Source organism: Ovis aries, chromosome 2, assembly GCF_016772045.2.
Source record: "Ovis aries strain OAR_USU_Benz2616 breed Rambouillet chromosome 2, ARS-UI_Ramb_v3.0, whole genome shotgun sequence".
In the NCBI taxonomy this organism is placed as follows: Eukaryota; Metazoa; Chordata; class Mammalia; order Artiodactyla; family Bovidae; genus Ovis; species Ovis aries.
The window spans coordinates 149,573,779-149,594,728 of record NC_056055.1 but is presented as its reverse complement, the minus strand read 5'-3'; the positions used below and the strand labels follow the sequence as shown (position 1 = coordinate 149,594,728).

Below are 20,950 nucleotides of genomic sequence, written 5' to 3'. Positions count from 1 at the left end.
GTGCTTCTCCCAGAGCTAGGGGCCAGCTGGTTTGACTGAAATAAGGCCTTGTGAAGGTAATCAGAAGGATTTCTTCCCAAGAGGTCTTTCATTCTTGTGAGATTTTATTTTTCTGTTATAAACACAGGGCTCCCAGTTTTATGCAAAAGTTTACCCTGAGGCTCGACTGTGTTACTAGGACACCCAAGATTCCAAAAAGAATATGTAATTCGTTCTGGCAGAAGGTAGCGTGAATGTCTATCTCTGAGTTGCATGATACCTGTTTTGCCTTTAGGCTTTTAATTGTCAGCTTTCCACAATCTGGCGGGCAGGGATGGGGGTGTGCTAATTAGATCAGGTGCTTGATCTTGAAGTCTGCACCAGCAATGACTAGGTAGTTGGCTTCGGAACTTTTGAGTACTCCCACTCTTTCTCCCTGTCTGCCCAGGAATGTAATTATCTTGTCAGCCGAGAAGCTGCAGTGCACAGCTGAATGAGTGCTAGGCAGCAGTCACAGAGCGATAAGGGGAGACGAATGGGCCCACCATGCGTGACTGTTCTGAGACAAACACACGCACAGAGAGCCACTGGAGAATGGAGGTGGGGAGAACAAAGGGGCGCACTGAGTGTTTGTTCCTGAGGATGCTTCAGACCTTCTCTTAATAAGATGGCCTGCTTTTTGGAGGGATTGCACATGCAAATCCCAAAGCTTTGGAAAGCTTCTTTTAAAGCTGGAAGACACGTTGGGCTCAGTAGCTAGCAGTCTATGTGCTTTGCAGACCAAAGAGCAGGTAATAGAACTTGAAGGATGGCTGGTAGGAACACAATGAAGGAACCAGAAAATAGAAAGCAGGTGTCTGGGTAGATGAGGACTGCTAAAAACCTAACGGCCCTCTCTCCTCAAAGAGGGGGGTTGGGGTAGACCAGTAGCATCGGAAGCTTCTGAGAGATGCAAAATCTCATTTCTTAAAAAACTTTTGGGCGAAACTCCATACTTTTTTCCATCGTGGCTGCACCAGTTTACATTCTCCCCAACAGTGCACGGGGGTTCCCTTTTCTCCATCTCCTCACCAATACTTATTTCTTGTCTTTTTAATGTTAGCTATTTCTAACAGGTGTGAGGTAATATCTTATTATTGTTTAGATTTGCATTTTCCTGATAATTTGCATTTCCTGATGTTGAGTATCTTATCATGTGCCTGTTGGCCATATCTTCTTTGGAAATACATGTATTCAAGCCCCCTGTCCATTTTAAAATCAGATTTTTAAAAAACTATTGAATTGTATGAGTTTTTAAAATATATTTTGGATATTAACCCTTTATCGGGAATATGGTTTGCAGATACTTTTCTTCAGTTCTTTGGTTGCCTTTCATTTTGCTGATGGTTTCCATTGCTATGTAGACGCCTTTTAGTGGATGTAGTACCGCTTTTGCTTTCGTTGCTTTCACTTTTCGTTGCTTTCACTTTTGCTTTCGTTGCCTTTACTTTTGAAGTCAGGTCCAAATGATTACTGCCAAGACTAATCTCAAGAGTAGCTTACTGCCTATGTTTTCTTCTAGGAGTTTTACAGTTTTAGGTCTTCACGTTCAAGTCTTTCCTCCATCTTCAGTTAATTTTTGTGTATAGTAGAAGATAATGGTCTTCTTTAATTCTTTCATATGTGGACATCCTGTTTTCCCAGAACCATTTATTGAAGAGACTGTCCTTTTCCCATTGCATACGCTTGCCTCCTTCATCATAGATTGATTGACCACACATGCATGGAGTTATTTCTACCATATGATCTAGCAATTCCACTTATGGGTATTTATCCAAAGAAAATAAAAACACTAATTTGAAAAGATACATGCACCTCACGTTCACTGCAGCATTATTACAATAGTTAAGATATGGAAGCAGCCTAAGTGCCCATCAATGAATGAATGGATGAAGAAGATGTTGTATACATATACAATGGAATACTACTCTGCAATTAAAAAAAAAGAAGCTTGCCATTTGCTACATGAATGGACCTTGAGGGCATTATGCTAAGTTAAACAAGTCAGAAAAAGACAAATACCATATGATTTCATTTACAAATATGGAATCTAAAACAAACACACAAATCAAATCAAAACAAACAAAAAAGCCAGAGTCATAGATTCAGAGACAGGCTGGTGGTTGCCAGAGGAAGAAGGAGGGGGTGTGGGTGAAATAGGTGAAGGAATCAAAAGTTAGAAACGTTCAGTTATGAAATAAATAAGTGATGGGATGTAAGAAATGGTGTGGTAACTATTGTTAATAATACTGTATTGCATACTTGGGGTTTCCCTGGTGGCTCAGATGGTAAAGAATCCTCCTGCACTATAGGAGACCTGGGTTAGATCCCTGGGTTGGGAAGATTCCCCTGGAGAAGGGAACGGCTACCCACTTGAGTATTCTGGCCTGGAGAATTCCATGGACTGTATAGTTAATGGGGTTGCAAAGAGTCGGACATGACTGAACGACTTTCATTTCACATTGCATATTTGAAAGTTGCTAAGAGAATAAATGTTAAACGTTCCCATCATGGGAGTGGAGTTTGGAGAATAGATACATGTATGTGTATGGCTGAGTCCATTTGCTGTTCACCTAAAACTATCACAACATTGTTAATTGGCTATAAGTTCAGTTCACTCACTCAGTCATGTCTGACTCTTTGCGACCCCATGGACTGCAGCACGCCAGGCCTCCCTGTCCATCACCAACTCCCGGACTTTACTCAGACTCACGTCCATCGAGTCCATGATGCCATCCAGCCATCTCATCCTCTGTCATCCCCTTCTCTTCCTGCCTTCAATCTATCCCAGCATCAGGGTCTTTTCAAATAAGTCAGTTCTTCAAATCAGGTGGCCAAAGTATTGGAGCTCCAGCCTCAACATCAGTCCTTCCAATGAATATTCAGGACTGATGTCCTTTAGGATGGACTGGTTGGATCTCTTTGCAGTCCAAGGGACTCTCAAGAGTCTTCTCCAACACCACAGTTCCAAAGCATCAATTATTCGGCTCTCAGCTTTCTTTATAGTCCAACTCTCACATCCATACATGACTACTAGAAAAACCATAACTTTGACTAGACAGACCTTTGTTGGCAAAGTAATGTCTCTGCTTTTGAATATGCTATCTAGGTTCGTCATAATTTTCCTTCCAAGGAGTAAGCGTCTTTGAAGTTCATGGCTGCAATCACCATCTGCAGTGATTTTGGAGCCCAGAAAAATAAAGTCAGCCACTGTTTCCACTGTTTCCCCATCTATTTGCTATGAAGTGATGGGACCGTATGCCATGACCTTAGTTTTCTGAATGTTGAGCTTTAAGCCAACTTTTTTACTTTCCTCTTTCACCTTCATCAAGAGGCTCTTCAGTTCTTCCTCACTTTCTGCCATAAGGGTGGTGTCATCTGCATGTTTGAGGTTATTCATATTTCTCCTGCAATCTTGATTCCAGCTTGTGCTTCCTCCAGCCCAGCGTTTCTCATGATGTACTCTGCATATAAGTTAAATAAGCAGGGTGACAATATACAGCCTTGACATACTCCTTTTTCCTATTTGGAACCAGTCAGTTATTCCATGTCGAGTTCTAACTGTTGCTTCCTGATCTGCATACAGATTTCTCAAGAGGCAGGTAGTCTGGTATTCTATTTTTTTTTCAGAATTTTCCACAGTTTGTGATCCACACAGTCAAAGGCTTTGGCATACTCAATAAAGCAGAAGTAGATGTTTTTCTGGAACTCTCTTGCTTTTTTGATGATCCAACAGATGTTGGCAATTTGATCTCTGGTTCCTCTGCCTTTTCTAAACCCAGCTTAAACATCTGGAAGTTCACAGTTCACATATTATTGAAGCTTAGCTTGGAGAATGTTGAGCATTACTTTGCTAGCACGTGAGACGACTGCAATTGTTCGGTAGTTTGAGCGTTCTTTGGCATTGCCTTTCTTTGCGATTGGAATGAAAACTGACCTTTTCTAGTCCTGTGGCCACTGCTGAGTTTCCCAAATTTGCTGGCATATTGACTGCAGCACTTTCACAGCATCATCTTTTAGAATTTGAAGTAACTCAGCTGGAATTCCATCACCTCCACTAGCTTTGTAGTGATGCTTCCTAAGGCCCACTTGACTTCACATTTCAGGATGTCTGGCTCTAGGTGAGTGATCACATCATCATGATTATCTGGGTTGTGGAGATCTTTCTTGTACAGTTCTTCCATGTATTCTTGCCACCTCTTCTTAATATCTTCTGCTTATGTTAAGTCCGTACCATTTCTGTCCTTTATTGAGCCTATCCTTGCATGAAATGTTCCCTTGGTATCTCTAATTTTCTTGAAGATATCTCTAGCCTTTCACATTCTATTGTTTTCCTCTATTTCTTTGCACTGATCAGTGAGGAAGTCTTTCTTATCTCTACTTGCTATTCTTAAGAACTCTGCATTCAAATGGGTATATTTTTCCTTTTCTCCTTTGCTTTTTGCTTTCTTCTTTTCACAGCTATTTGTAAGTCCTCCTCAGACAGCCATTTTGCTCTTTTGCATTTCTTTTTCTTGGGGATGGTCTTGATCCCTGTCTCCTGTACAATATCACGAACCTTTGTTCATAGTTCATCATGCACTGTATCAGATCTAACCCCTTGAATCTATTTCTCATTTCCACTGTATAATCATAAGGGATTTGATTTAGGTCATACCTGAATGGTCTAGTAGTTTTCCCTACTTTCTTCAATTTAAATCTGAATTTAGCAATAAGGAGTTCATGCTCTGAGCCAGTCAGCTCCTGGTCTTGTTTTTGTTGACTGTATAGAGCTTCTCCATCTTTGGCTGCAAAGGATATAATCAATCTGATTTCAATGTTGACCATCTGGGGATGTCCGTGTGTAGAGTCTTCTCTTGTGTTGTTGGAAGAGGGTGTTTGCTATGACCAGTGCATTCTCTTGGCAAAACTCTATTAGCCTTTGCCCTGCTTCATTCTGTACTCCACGGCCAAATTTTCCTGTTACTCCAAGTGTTTCTTGACTTCCTACTTTTGCATCCCAGTCCCCTATAATGAAAACGATATCCATGTTGGATGTTAGCTCTAGAAGGTCTTCTAGGTCTTCATAGAACCATTCAGCTTCAGCTTCTTCAGCATTTCTCACTGGGGCATAGACTTGGAGTACTGTGATATTGAATGGTTTGCCTTGGAAATGAACAGAGATCTGTTCATTTTTGACAAAACTGGCTATTCTCCAATACAAAACAGAAAGTTTAAAAAACAAAAAAGTTTCCATCATAAGAAAAAAAAAAACTAATAACTATGTATGGTGACAGGTGTTAACTACACTTATTGTGGTGAACCCTGTGGACAATGTATACAAATACTGAATTATGTCACACATCTGAAACTAATGTAATGTTATGTGTCAGTTATATGCCATTTATTTTAAGGAAACAAAAGAATGCAAAATCTTAAGTCCCAGCCAAAATTCTATATTTTAACAGACTCTCTGGGTGACTGGAGATACCAAGAGAGACTTTAAAAAATACTGATGCTTGGGTCTCCTAAGATACTGATTTAATTGGATCACAGTGTGGCCCAGACCTTGGGTTTTGAGAAAGTTTTTAGGTGATTCTAATGAGAGCTAAAGTTTAAGAATGCCTGGTATAGAATGGCCTGTCCATATCATTCTTGTTGTCAGGAGAAGGTTTCCAGGAAGTGCTTTGGCAATTTGGAAAATAAAGGTGCCATGATTTTAAAACTGTACACACATAATCCATATGGGATTCTCAATCTAACATATACCTGTGACATCTATTTTCTGCTCAACAACAAAAGTGGTGTTTTCGAATGCCTCCTACCCATGGAATAACACTATGCTTACTCTCCTTGGCTTTCAAGACTGAGGAGTTTGGCTTTAGCCTACCTTTCCCACTCCATCCCCTTCTACCCCAGCTCACATCAGGTTGTGAGCTTGTATACACAATCCTTCAGGTTGCTGCTTTATTTGTAATCATTTCTTAAAAAGGATATTCCCTGAAGATCCTACAGAAGTAAGGTTCCATACTCTTCTCTTCCATTATTCCCCAATGCTGTACATAATTCTCCATTTTTCTTTTAGTAATTCTTCCAAAACTTTTAGTATGTAGCCCAGATATTGCATGGAACATACTAAAACATAAAAAATTATTTGTTGTTTATTTGAAATTCCAATTTGATTGGACATCCTGTATTTTTATGTGTGAAAAAGTATGCCAACCCCTGAATTAGTAAATAAAATGCGTCCAAACTGTTCAAGCTCAACAAAATTTTCTGTTTTAAAAATTTTCTGTTTACATTTTGAAGATTCAAGTCTGTAAGGGCAACAAAACACTGAACTATGTTGTAACAAATAGTGGCCACTTTGTAGCAAAGTTTGGGCTCTTTCAGATAATCAGCCATAATGTTAAAAATATATAATACTATCAAACTTTTCTTATGCCTGGGAGATATCAATTTAATTTGTCCCTTGCACCTTAAAGTCCTCTATAATTGTGTAAAAGGCTGTGTCATGAGAGTATCAGTTCAGTTCAGTCAGTTCAGTCACTCAGTCATGTCCAAGTCTGCAAAACACAGGTGCAATTAAAATCTGCATGGTGATGCAAGCCAGGGTGAGCTTCCTTTCAGCATAACTATAGTTTGGGCCAGCCCCACAGACACAGGGGCTTCTCTGGTGGCTCAGCAGTAAAGAATCCACCGGCAATGCAGGAGATTCATAAGACATGGGTTTGATCCCTGGGTCGGGAAAATCCCCTGAAGGAGGGCATGGCAACTCACTCCAGTGTTCTTGCCTGGAAAATTCCATGGACAGAGGAGCCTGGTGGTCTACAGTCCATAGGGTCACAAAGAGCTGGACACATCTGAAGCAACTGAGCACATGAGCACAGACAGGGTGGCCACCTGCAGCTATAGAAAAGGCTACAGGAGATAGATAGGTAACTGAGTTCCTGCATGCTGTGGGCCTTCCTAGAAATGGAAGGGTAGTCACGCAGCCAAGGGTTAGGCACTTGGCAGTCTGGAGATGAGCCTATGAATAAACTGAGTTTGTTCACAGATGTCCTCATTGATAGGGCACTTTCAGGGATAAGAAAACAGGTACTAGAAATAATGTGCTGTTCCTATTAAAGATGTTGCATGAATGTTCAATGAAGTAACCAAGTATCATTTGAATTCAAAGTAGAAGAGGGGGGCAGAGGATGAGATGGTTAGATAGCCTCACAGACTCAATGGACATGAGTTTGAGCAAACTCTGGGAAGTGGTGAAGGACAGGAAAGCCTGGCATGCTGTAGTCCATGAGGTCACAAAGAGTCAGACATGACTTAGTAACTGAACAACAGCAATAATCATTTGAATATGTAAAAACATATTCTGTAGGTAAAAGTGTAGTAACTGTGGACCTTCTGGAGCTGCTAGGGGTGGGGAGCAAGTTTGTTTTTATTTGAAAACATACACCCTTTAAACCTGGCAGTCACTGATTCAAAATCTTGTAGAATTACCTTTATTTCATCTAATGTTATTCTTATTAATAAAAGCAGTTGTTTGATACAACTAAGTGCAGTCTAATTTTTATAAGACTGTAAATATACAAATGCATTCTAAAAATTTGAACATAATGTATACAGTCTTATGCCAATTATGTTAAAGCACGTAAATGTATGTAAAGACAAAAGAGAGGACTTATTCTAAAATGTCAAGAATGGTTAGCTGTGTCCGAGTGGTGAGTTTATGGGTGATCTTTAGTTTCTTCATTGTGCTTTTCTCTATGCCCTTCTTTTAAAAAAACAACATATTAATTTTATCATCAAAAAAACAGTAATTTAATGTGTGTCTTTTTCTTTTTTCTGTTTCTTTTCCCCCTACACTCCCACATTGTTAGGCTTTCCCTGGTGGCTTAGATAGTAAAGAATCTGCCTGCAATGCAGGAGACCCAGGTTCTATCCTTGGGTTAGGAAGATCCCCTGGGGAAGGCAATAGCAACCCAATGCAGTATTCTTGCCTGGAGAAGCCCATGGACAGAGGAGCCTGGTGGGCTATAATCCATGGGGTCACAAAGACTCAGACATGACTGCGCAACTAACAGTTCTACTTCCTATGTTGCTGGCAGGAGAGTAGCTGATAAACCACTTGGAAAACAACTTGTATACACCCAGGAGGGTTGAGGATGCCCCTCCCCTGTGACCCAGGGGCTTCGCTTTCAGAGGTTCATCCTCAACAGAGAACATGCCCACAGGGGTATCTGTGGCTGCAGCAAGTGTAACACTTGCTGGACTAGAAATGATCTGAAGCCCTCAGCTGCAAATGAACATATTGCAGTAAATGCACACAGTGGAATATATAAAACGGTAGAACAGAGTAAACAAGAGCTTCTAGTGTCTCCATGAGTAAGCCTCAAAAAGTAACATTGAGCATCACAATGTAAATGTACTTAATGCCGTAGAACTATATACTCAATCCATAAGAAGGTAAATTTTATGTTGTGTATGTTTTACCATAATTAAAAAAACCAAAGCATAACACTGAATCAAAAGGCAAACTGTAGAAATAATATATAGATGAAATTTAACTTGTGAGCCCAAACTATGTAATTAGTTATGGGTAGACATATGTTTTTAATAGTACTCAAAATAAACATGGAAATGATAAACACTAAGTTTAGGATACTGGAGACTCCTGTGGAAGGAAAGAGGGAGGTGGCATCAGAGTTAGTAATTACACAGCAGGCAACTGGGTCTGGAATGTTTTGTATGTGTGCGCTCAGGGGCCCAGTCTTGTCTGATTCTTTGTGACCCCATGGATCCCATGGACAGAGGATTTCCCAGGCAAGAATACTGCAGTGGGTTGCTGTTTCCTCCTTCAGGGGATCTTCCTGACCCAGGGATCGAACCTGCATCTCCTGTGTCTCCTACACTGGCGGGCAGATTCTTTACCACTGTGTAACCTGGGAAGCCCCCTGGAATGTTTTATTTCTGTAAGATATCTGAAGCAAATATAGTGGCAAAATGTCAAGATTGAAGAAGGTTGGCCAGTAGGTATGTGGGTGTTCATTGCGTTACTCTGTTTCCATATACTTGAAGGGTATCGTCATAACAGACCTACAGCCTGTGTCAGACCATGCGTCTGCTTTTCCCCATCAGGCCAGAACCTTGATGGTGGTCACCTTAGAGACTAGGTGTTTTGGGTGGGGTGGCCAATGGCATAAACTCTCTAGCTGTGGGATCCATTCTTATTGCTCAGAGCTTAAATAACACACAAGGCAGAATCCAAATGTGTCTCTGTTTTCAAGCCCACTCATCTGCAGATTGCTCTATTTGTCTAAGTTAACAGCAGCAGTAAATAAAATCCAAAGTTCCCTGGCCTTGAAGATCTCTGCTGTTTGCAGGAAATGCTCTGCCGTCTCCTTGTGCTCTGTGCTCTTACAGTTCAGTGACTTTCAAAGTTGTTTACTGTGGGAAACGGCTGCTCCTCTCCTGGCCTGATAGCTAGGAATGGGTGTGTTCTTTCACTGCAAAAACCCAGGTTCAATTGTGACTTACCTCAGTGGTTGAGGCTGACTCAGATTCTCTGGGTTCAAATCCTGACTCTCACATGCAACTTGCTTTTGAATTATTTTGGGTACTATAGCAGTAAAAAGGGATTTCCTAGGTAGCTCAGCTGGTAAAGAATCCACCTGCAATTCAGGAGACCCTGGTTTGATTCCTGGGTCAAGAAGTTCCCCTGAAGAAGGGATAGGCTACCCAGTCTAGTATTCTTGGGTTTCCCTGGTGGCTCAGGCAGTAAAGAATCCGCCTGCAATTTGGGAGACCTGGGTTTGATCCCTGGGTTGGGAAGATACCCTGGAGGAGGGATGGCAACCCACTTCCATGTTCTTGCTTGGAGAATCCTATGGACAGAGGAGCCTGGTGGGCTAGAGTCCACAGGGTTGCAAAGAGTCAGATGTGACTGAGTGACAAGGCACAGCACACAGAACATAGCAGTAAAAAGGAGATTAAATAATAAAGTGAGTTAAAATACTTAACCACTGCTGCTGCTGCTAAGTTGCTTCAGTCGTGTCCAACTCTGTGCGACCCCATAGACGGCAGCCCACCAGGCTCCCCCGTCCCTGGGATTCTCCAGGCAAGAACACTGGAGTGGGTTGCCATTTCCTTCTCCAATGCATGAAAGTGACCCACAGCAGCCACCTAATACGCCCTCAGCAAACCTTCTCATTTATTCTCATGGTCATAGTTACTGATCCTCTCTGGCCCTCAGTTCCAATGGTACCCTTAACATCAAAGGTCGTTTTATGTTTGCCAATCAATTTGCTGTCCCTCCTAACAAAAACGGTGACTAGGAAAGAGTTAAAAACATTGACTGATGTGAAACTCTGCCCCCTCAGAAAAACTCTCCCTTGGGGGTCTCTAAAATGTTGTGCTCTTTAGGTAAATCATTGGCTATGAGTTTGTTAATGCTCTATAGGGCTTTTTGAGGCAGGCATTGTGTTTTTTTCTTTCTAGTCACCAGCCCTGGCCTGGCTCCTGGATGTTTGATGAATGAATGAATGACTATGGTAAATAGCATGTTGGTTCTCTCAATGTTAGACATTCTGGGTATTGTGTACTTTTAATATATTTAGGTCTTGTATTGATGAAATTCCATATTTCTATATGGATGGGCCTAAGAGGGCATCTCATTAAAATCTTGGTTTTCAATCTGTATCTCTTTTTCTGTGTGTGTGTGGTTTTTTTTTCTGGATTATAAGTCTTTGAGCTCTTCAGAAGAAAATTATGTAATCTAGGGGGTAACTACTGATGATTTTTCATGTTTCTATCTTATTAATTAATCTGTAAAATACTTCTATCCAATTTACCCTGATCCAAGGACATGAGTTTTTATTTCCAAATATTCCCTCTCTGAGAGGGTGTTAATTAATGAGGAAAGTGTGGGCAACTGGCTCTCCTTTGTCTTTATTCCCAGGTACCTTCAAACAAGAGCTAGTTGTGCTAGTGATGAAGAACCCAGCTGCTAATGCAGGAGACCAGGGTTAGGTTTTTGGGTCGGGAAGATCCCCTGGAGAAGGGCATGGTAACCCACTCCAGTATTCCTGCCTGGAGAATCCCGTGTACAGAGGAGCCAGGAAGGCTATAGTCCACAGGGTCATAAAGAGTCAGACACAACTGAAGTGACCGAGCATACATGCACCATTGAACAAAGAGAAATCAAGACCCTTTTCTATTACCCTTGAATTAAGAGCAAATTATCAACTCATAATTCAGAAAGTCATCTTTTTAATTCCTAGATGATTATATTTTTACTAAAAGCATGAACTTGGAATACCCCACTACAGGATGGGGTTGATTGATAGATAAAGAACAATGTTTTAGACCATTCCCTGAAATTAGCCATGTTACAATTAGCTGTCCTTTATCTGTGTGTAAATCATTGGAATTTGTAGTGATCCCCCCAGCTCCAGGTGCAGAGTCATTGACTGCCAAAGCTGGAGGTCATCTGGTCCAGTCTTTTTATTTAGTTAAAACTGAGGCTAGTGATATAGGGATTTTCACTGGAGTAAATTTGTTTCGATCTTTTTCAGCAGAGGATATTATGAAACCAAACAATGATAGAACAGGCTAACAAATGGCAAAGGGTCAATTTTTGTTTTCTCTCCCTCCCTAATTTCTCTGCCTTCTTTCAACTCCCTTACTGTGGTGAAACACTCAAAAGATGAGGGAAAAGAAAAAAGAAAGAGTGAAATTAAAACTGGGTTTTTGGTTCCTGACAAACTGAAGCTTGTGTATGTTTCAAAAGCCATAGTTCTGAAATATCAGGCCCATAGCATACTGCAGCACCTTTCATGCTTGTTTCTAGAATAGTGACTATCAAGTGGTTAATCACTCAGGGGGTTTCCTTTCACAGACTAGTAAAGAAGCTGGGGGATGGGGGTGGGTCTTCCCAGGTGGTACTAGTGGTAAAGAATCCACCCGCCAATGCAGGAGATATAAGAGACTCGAGTTCAATTCCAGGGTCGGGAAGATCCCCTGGAGAAGAAAATGGCAACCCACTCCACTATTCTTGCCTGGAGAATCTCATGGACAGAGGAGCCTGGTGGGCTGCAGTCCGTGGAATCACAGAGTCAGACACGACTGATGTGACTTAGCACACACACAAGAAGGCTCTGGAGCTTATTCTACAAGGTGGTCCCAAGACTGACAGAGTGTTCCTTCCCCTCTCTGGTACCATCTGGGTCCAAAGTGGAAGGATGGAGAAAGAATAGCCAGAGCCGCAGATGACCACAGTGATGGGTCAGGCACTCCCACCTGCTCTTGTACAGGGGTTCCCTTGACCTTGACAGACATTTGTCACACAAAACTTCACATCCCTATTTAGAAATTTTGACCCTATTTGAGATAATATGAAGTGCTTGCATTGCAGTTTTTTTAAAAAAGAAATTCATTCGACAAATATTTACTGAGAATCTACTTTGTATTGAGAATTGGCCTAAACAGAAAGATGGGTAAGATCCATTCTGCTCTTTACAGAGCTGATTATAGAAGGCTTTTTTACCTGCAGAGGGAAGGGCCTTTTTGTGGTAAAACAACCTGTTTGGGTCCCTGTTCTCATGCTTTAGACACATCATGTATGCTTAGCCATTCAGTCGTGTCCAACTCTTTGCCACCCCATGGACAGAGATGGGAATACCAGACCACCTAACCTGCCTCTTGAGAAATCTGTATGCAGATCAGGAAGCAACAGTTAGAACTGGACATGAAACAACAGACTGGTTCCAAATAGGAAAAGGAGTACATCAAGGCTGGATATTGTCGCCCTGCTTATTTAACTTCTATGCAGAGTACATCATGAGAAATGCTGAGCTGGAAGAAGCACAAGCTGGAATCAAGATTGCCGGGAGAAATATCAATCACCTCAGATATGCAGATGACACCACCCTTATGGCAGAAAGTGAAGAGGAGCTAAAGAGCCTCTTCGTGAAAGTGAAAGAGGAGAGTGAAAAAGTTGGCTTAAAGCTCAACATTCAGAAAACGAAGATCATGGCATCCGGTCCCATCACTTCATGGGAAATAGATGGGGAAACACTGGAAACAGTGTCAGACTTTACTTTTTGGGGCTCCAAAATCACTGCAGATGGTGACTGCAGCCATGAAATTAAAAGACACTTACTCCTTGGAAGAAAAGTTATGACCAACCTAGATAGTATATTCAAAAGCAGAGACATTACTTTGCTGACTAAGGTCCATCTAGTCAAGACTATGGTTTTTCCTGTGGTCATGTATGGATGTGAGAGTTGGACTATGAAGAAGGCTGAGTGTCAAAGAATTGATGCTTTTGAACTGTGGTGTTGGAGAAGACTCTTGTGAGTCCCTTGGACTGCAAGGAGATCCGACCAGCCCATTCTGAAGGAGATCAACCCTGGGATTTCTTTGGAAGGAATGATGCTAAAGCTGAAGCTCCAGTACTTTGGCCACCTCATGCAAAGAGTTGACTCATTGGAAAAGACTGTGATGCTGGGAGGGATTGGGGGCAGGAGGAGAAGGGGACGACTGAGGATAAGATGGCTGGATGGCATCATGGACTTGATGGACGTGAGTCTGAGTGAACTCCGGGAGTTGGTGATGGACAGGGAGGCGTGGCGTGCTGCAATTCATGGGGTCGCAAAGAGTCAGACACGACTGAGCGACTGAACTGAACTGAACTGAACTGAACATGGACTGTAGCCTGCCAGGCTCCTCTGTTCATGGGATTCTCCACACAAGAATATTGGAGTGGGTTGCCATTTCCTTCTCCAGGGAATCTTCCAGGGATTGAACCCACATCTCCTGCATTGCAGGTGGATTGCTTACTGCTGAGCCATTGGGAAGGCCCTTTAAACACATCACTCTGTCCTAATAACCACAAGGACGTCAATTACTGGCCTCAGATATTAGCGGGTGAACTGAAAGTGTCTTTTACCAATACATCTTATTTACTTTCTAACTGCTTTTTCAACATTACATCATAAATACCAGGTCATATAGTTATATATAATGAAAATTAGCACTATAAAACTCATCTTCTCCAGTCAGAGGTAGATGTTTTGAAAGATAATGGGACATTTTAAAGTCTTGCAAATAATTCTATGTGATTAATAACAGGATTTGATGATGTAGTCAAAAATGCTAATTTAATTGCTTTTCTCTCAATATCTCATTAGGAAGGAAAGACTAGTCAAATTAGGTAGTTGGAGTTTAGTAGCCTGATGCTAAATTGATGTAAATTAACAGTAAATATTTGAAAACAACAGAGGCAATAAAAAAAATTTTTTAAAGCTTGAGTGATTGAATCCCGATTCAAAATGGTATTTAGCAGTAGAATGTAATATACTACCTACTGCTCAGTCTATTATCTATCATTATCTTTTGAACCCTGTAATTGGACAAACAGAAAACTATTCATAATAATAAGTTTGTTCAAAATCATCTGTTTGCTGGAGTCTGGGTGCACACTGCAGTCATACTGATCTGAAGACAGAACTGCTTACTACACTTTCCCACAGTTTGCTCATCACTATTCCCACAAAGCACAGTGATACTACACACCTGGGCAGTCCAAAGCATCTTACACAAACCATCGAAAAAATAGCCATTTTTGCCCCTGCATTCCATGAATAGGCGACACAAATCTTTATTTTCTGCAAGACGGGTGCCATTGAACCTGACCCAGCCCCTTCCTGGGGTGTATGTGCACACAACTATGCTGAACACAAGGGCAAACAGATTGCCTCCTGGAATTTTCATTAGACCCAACCACTTAGCTCTTTTATTTATCCTATCTCTGGTTTTATTTTTCCATGATTCTTTGGTAGTTACGTTGCCGCTATCACAGCTATCCAAACATTAGGTCACTCAGGGCTCCTGCACACACAGGGCTCCTTCTAAGAGATTTAAATGGAAAGGCAACCCAAGTCATTATTGGTCTATTCTGTATTCATTATCAATAAAACAAGAGATCAGCATTTTCATGCTGTGTGAAGCCTTCAGGGAAGTGCAGGGTTGCTGTCATTATCTTTAGATCAGGCTGCAGCCTACTACCTGAAGAGGAAATGATGAGTCCATCAAAATAAAAATAAAATAATGAAAGGGTTAGAGTCACAAAATGGGCTGCTGACTGTCCCCTGCATGGCTCCCTGAAAATGTCCCTCTGAATTTAGTGGAGCCTAGATGGTAAAAAACACAGATCACAATGGAACATAAATTCACCTCGTAATGAGATTAGTAGGCAGGCGAATAAACATCCTGCTGTTACATTAGAGGCAGGCTCTAATCGGGTGTTTTCCTTGGAAATGATCATTTCTTTTGCAACTGGGGAATGGTGGATGCAACCTGTTTAAATCCGACAGATTCTGTTTTGCCACCGTTATTTTTCATCTTGCTGGGTCTTTTTAATGGCAGTCTTGAGGAGGCATTTAAATGAGTTGTGAGTCTTAAAGACTCACAAAAGTGAGTTATGGGGGTCTGTCCTCATGATTATCAGTTGTGTTTCCCAGATCCCCCTTTTAAGAACATGGTGCAATTCCCCCTCCTCTTTCTAAACAGAAGCTCAACTTTAGAAAAGGTGTGGTGACCCCCAGAGTCCTCTCACTCTAGCTTTAGGAATCAAAGGTAGAATAGACTCACTATTGTATTTGGAGTTAAAAAAAAAAAAAACTTTTACTGCAACTTTACTACTTAAAACCACTGAAAACAAGTATCGCATACTAAAAAGCCTTAAGAAAATGCCCAGATCAGGTGAACCCATATAGTCTTTGAGTAGAACAAAGCCCTCGGGTATGTAGCTTGATTGCAAGGGACTTCCTTGGTTTTCAGCAGAAGGCAGTCTCACCTGGTGTACAAAGCCCTCTTCTCATTAAAAATGCAAGATGGGATCTCCTCGTGGAGCCTTTCTACAGAACCTGCTGGAAGTTGGCTGCATCGTCCTTAGCAGTGAGTGGCATTTAACCAAAGCCTCTGTGAAATAATCTCAGCATTTCCTGAGCTCTGTGAAGTTATCAAGCAAGTTAAGAGGTCCTTTCAAAGGAATGGGAGATCAGACTTTGAATTTAGGAGTATTTGAAGCTTCTGCATAGAAGGTACAAGCAATGTAACAGACACCTATTTTCTCTACTTTTTCTAGGACTCAGACTAAAGATGTTCCTGCTTCTCAGTGAAACTGTGCATTAGGAATAAATCATTTGCTAGTACCCCAATTCATGGCATTTGGGCATATTGTTTTCCTAAGGCTAGAAAGAGATCACAAAAAACACTTGCATTTTGTAGTTTGTGTTTTACTGTGGATGCAGTGGTTTATGAACATTTTTCTCACCTAGTGAAACAATTCCTTTTCTGCCATTGGTGTTTCCATTTGAACTGCAAATCCAGATACTTTAAAGGAGAAATTATTTGGGGGCCCAGTTTAACAAGCTTTTTCTTTCAACTTTGCATGTCTCAATAGTTTAACTTATATCTCTCCATTTGCGTATTTTCTATACATTGAATTTGCAAAGGTCAGAGTTTAAGTAAATTCTCCTCCCATTCTCATAATTTTCTCTGCCTTCTGTTAACTCTTTCCTCATCAGATGAAAAGTTCAAGGAAAGATAGGTTGATTTTCCATTAGATAGGTAATCCTATTTAACTATGCTAATTCGTACTGTCTTCCAACTTTTCATTTCTATAACTCTCCCTTCCCCTTCCCTTTGTATCTGTCCCCCACTCCTTGCTGTACCTCTGTGTTTATAATTTAAATTGCAAACAGTATCTGAATCCACTTTGCCAGTGTCCAGTATATCTGGTATGTGTTAATAATTATCTAATGGTCTCCCATGTATTAAACTCAGAGTTAAAGTTTCATGTCAAATAATCTCCCTGAAGGAATTTCCCCAATTATGTTTGCTTACCTCATACAAGTGAACTTGTTCTTGGGTTACAGCAAAGATCAGTAACACGTTATTTTGCACCAGTTTATCAATGAGTTGTCCAATTGTTGGATATTCCTAAAATTTAACACATAGATTTTAAGTATCTTAACAAAAGTATATGAAATAAAGGAATATTTCTTTCAGAAATATCTTACTGAGTTTGGCATTTCAGTTCTCACAGGCGTTATTGTGTTTATCACGCCAAGTAAACAAATACACAATTAGCATTACTTTCTTAATTGGCTTAGTGACTGTTTCTCAGATCTTGTAAGTCCATTTAATTCCTCAGAGTCAGTGCCTGTCAATGTGGAGTATTATGCTCTGTCACTTCCAAGGAGATCACTAAATTTATTTAAAGACTTATAGTGTGTCATCTTTTCAAGGGTAGAGATGCATGTCTTCTTCTAAGTGCCACTTGCCGGAAGGTTGACATTGTTGGGGAGGTTAGAACCGAGGGAGGAGCTGTTAGACTATGACGAATGTGACCACGGGGACTCTTGCAGCTCTGGCTGGAACTGGATGGGCCGGAATGAGGGTTGAGCAAGGGCGAGCCTGCTGAGGAAGGACACACTGCAGCTCCTAAATCCCTCTGACTTGAGAAGTTCCTATGCACATCTCTGGTTTGCTCTTACTGCCTTTTTAATGTCATGAACTGGTTTTATGGGATGCTGCCATTATTTTTACAGGACAGTTGAAAGCACATTGCATTCAGTTTACTTCTGTTTCATTGAGGCATTCATTCATGAGTGATATGAGAATTAAAAAAATAAAGTCACTCATTATCATATTGGCAGATGACCTTTACTTTCTAAGACTAGAAAATATGAAGCCCGTTTGCCTGGCCTGACTCCAAATATGGATAATATACAAAAGGGAAACTCACATTAGAGAGTGATCTGCAAGCAAGTCAACTAAGAATACCATGTCGGTTATGACTGCAGACAGCTCATGTACAGGAACACTGACAAATAGGCCTTCTTGTACGTGAATGTGCTCACTGCATATATTCTCAGCACTTCAGGAATATTTTTCTAATGTATTCTTCATTCAAGTTGAGAGAAAAGTATAATTTTGCCTAAGATATTCAGGTCAATTACCTAACTGCAGATCTGGCTGTATAATTCACACTTTCTATCCCATTTGGATTTTTTTTAAATTACAGGATATCAGTAGAATCCAGATAGTATAAAGCTTGTGAGTCTGACATTCTCAGCCTCCTCTGAGTTTCAATTGCCCAAACATTAAGTATCCTTCACCCTTAAGCCTGAATTCCTCTGGTGCTGGCTTCTCCTTATCTCCATACGTTCTTCAACCATCCAACTGCTGTGCCTGTGTAGCCAGGACGGCACCATGTAGCCCTCAATAGGCAGGTGAATATGATTTTCTATTTGGTCCAGATATGCTGGTTTAACTCCCACAGATACATTGTAAGTTCCTCAAGACCCAGGATCATGTCCTGTTATTTTGAGGCCCCAGGAGGCTGGCCCAGTGTTGAGTGCATAGGAGGTGCTCAAAGGCCCTGGGGACTATGTTACAGGCAAGGAACTAGCCCACGGCTCTGTGCACTGTAGCAGCTTACTCAGCAAGAATGACTTGAACAGGTATTAGAGGAGAAGGTCATATCAGGTAACAGGCACTATTTGCTTCTGTGATCCTGTGTTTTCTGAGATGTCTATTATGGGGCATTTGAAGATTTGCAAGAAAAAAAATAACAAGAAAAGTATCCATTTCTCAGTTTCTTCCCCTCATTGGCCAAAATACAAAAATGTGGCTATCCTCACTTATAATATGGAAGGACAACCTACATGATTAAAACATATATAAATTTGATGAACGTTACTTACTGATCAAAATTTGGGCTTCCCTAGTGACTCAGATGGTAAAGAAACTGCCTCAAATGTGGGAGACCCGGGTTCAGTCCCTGGGTTGGGAAGATCCCCTGGAGGGAGGGCATAGCAACCCACTCCAGGATTCTTGCTTGGAGAATCCCCATGGACAGAGGAGCTTGGTGGGCTACAGTCCATGCTGTCGCAAAGAGTCGGACATGACTGAGAGACTAAGCGCATTGATCAAACGTTAGGTAGAAACATCCATGTTGAAATTTAGAGATTTAGGTCAAGAAACGGTAGCAGGTAATTTATGAACCATTCGGTTCAGTTCAGTTCAGTTCAGTCGCTCAGTCATGTCCAACTCTTTGCGACCCCATGAACAGCAGCACGCCAGGCCTCCCTGTTCATCACCAACTCCCGGAATTTACACAAACTCATGTCCATTGAGTCGGTGATATCATTCAACCATCTCATCCTCTGTTGTCCCCTTCTCCTTCTGCCCTCAATCTTTCCCAGCATCAGGAGCTTTTCAAATGAGTCAGCTCTTCATATCATGTGGCCAAAGTATTGGAGTTTCAGATTCAACATCAGTCCTTCCAATGAACACTAAAGGACTGATCTCCTTTAGGATGGACTGGTTGGATCTCCTTGCAGTCCAAGGGACTCTCAAGAGTCTTCTTCAACAGCACAGTTCCAAAGCATCAATTCTTCGGCTCTCAGCTCTCTTTATAGTCCAACTCTCACATCCATACATGACCACTGGAAAAACCATAGCCTTGACTAGACAGACCTTTGTTGACAAAGTAATGTCTGTGCTTTTTAATATACTATCTCGGTTGGTCATAACTTTCCTTCCAAGGAATAAGCGTCTTTTAATTTCATGGCTGCAGTCACCATCCGCAGTGATTTTGGAGCCCCCCAAAATAAGGTCAGCCACTATTTCCACTGTTTCCCCATTTATTTGCCATGAAGTGATGGGACTGGATGCCATGATCTTATTTTTCTGAATGCTGAGCTTTAAGCCAAATGAACCATCAGATTTTTAAAAACTAATTGCCAATACTATAGTAAGAATTTCTATACATTATCTCACTAAAAGTTTTTTAGAAAATGGTTTTTCCAATCTGATATTAAAATTCTGCATTCTCTTTCCTTTTTCTTTCTATGTCCTACATACACCTCTGTAGCATTGTCATTTAAAGAAGTCACTTAAATTCTCTGTACAATTTAATACCAAGTATTACATGAGGATAGTATAACCTTTTCCAGGTTACTACTCCATAATTCAATTGTATTTTAGCATGTTCTAAGCACCGTGCTATCAGGAAACAGGGATAGTAAACCAATTCTGGCACTGAGGATGCGTGCTAAAGGCAAACAGATACCAGCAAACACACTTCCATCTAGCGATGGACAAGAAGCCCTCTGTGTACAAGACCTTGGGAGAGATGATTGCTTTGGGGCCCAGCAGAAGTCAAACAAGAGAAGTCATGATGGAGCTGGGTTTTAACAGATCACTAAGAGTTTCTCAGCAGCCTTGTGGGAAAGGGCATTTCAGACAGGGAATAACATGCAGCAGCATGACAGCCTCATGGTCTGTTCAAGGGAAGCAATTAGACACTCAAGGTTCTAGTGAGGATCAAATCAGATCATATACACCAAAAGAGCTCTGAAATTTTTACCTTGTATTGCAAAAGTCAAGTTTTTTTTTTTTTTCTTTGAATGTCACCAGAATTTTTTAAGTGATAAAAATAAGCCAAATTTAATAAGCACCCGTCAAGCAGCACCTGATTAGTGATTTCCCAAGGAGCCCCAGGGTCCATGAAAACATGGAATTACTGAGGGAACATGACTCTGGGACCATCACTCCTAGGGTTAGCCTGAGCCTTCCTTTCTAGGGCTGTGGTTCAAACAGAATGAACTGACGGTATTGCATTTTGCTGCCCTCTGGCTCTTTGAAAAATCGGGGAGGTTCTGGGATCATTCGTGTTATAGCAAATCTGGACTTATCACATATCCCCACTGCCCCCCTGCGCTCCTATGGGAACCTCTCAGGACGAGGAGAATTGAGAAAGGCCAATCTGTTAACCTCAAATCAGAAAAGGCACACTACTTCTACTAAGTGTGGGTCACTCTACTGTGTGTTACAGCAATTGTTGCTTCATTCGCCTACTTGCAGCCCTGAAAACAGTGTA

At 41.2% G+C, this 20,950-nt stretch overlaps 1 protein-coding gene across 6 annotated transcripts in view; it reads right to left on the bottom strand.

Annotated features, from left to right (window-relative positions):
- Nucleotides 1-20,950, bottom strand: part of ITGB6 (integrin subunit beta 6) — a 143,450-nt gene that overhangs the window by 47,868 nt on the left and 74,632 nt on the right. For all 6 annotated transcript variants that reach the window (XM_012110932.4, XM_042242592.1, XM_012110945.4 and 3 more), the window contains 1 exon segment: nucleotides 16,906-17,001. In XM_012110932.4, the coding sequence (XP_011966322.3) occupies nucleotides 16,906-17,001 (96 nt within the window).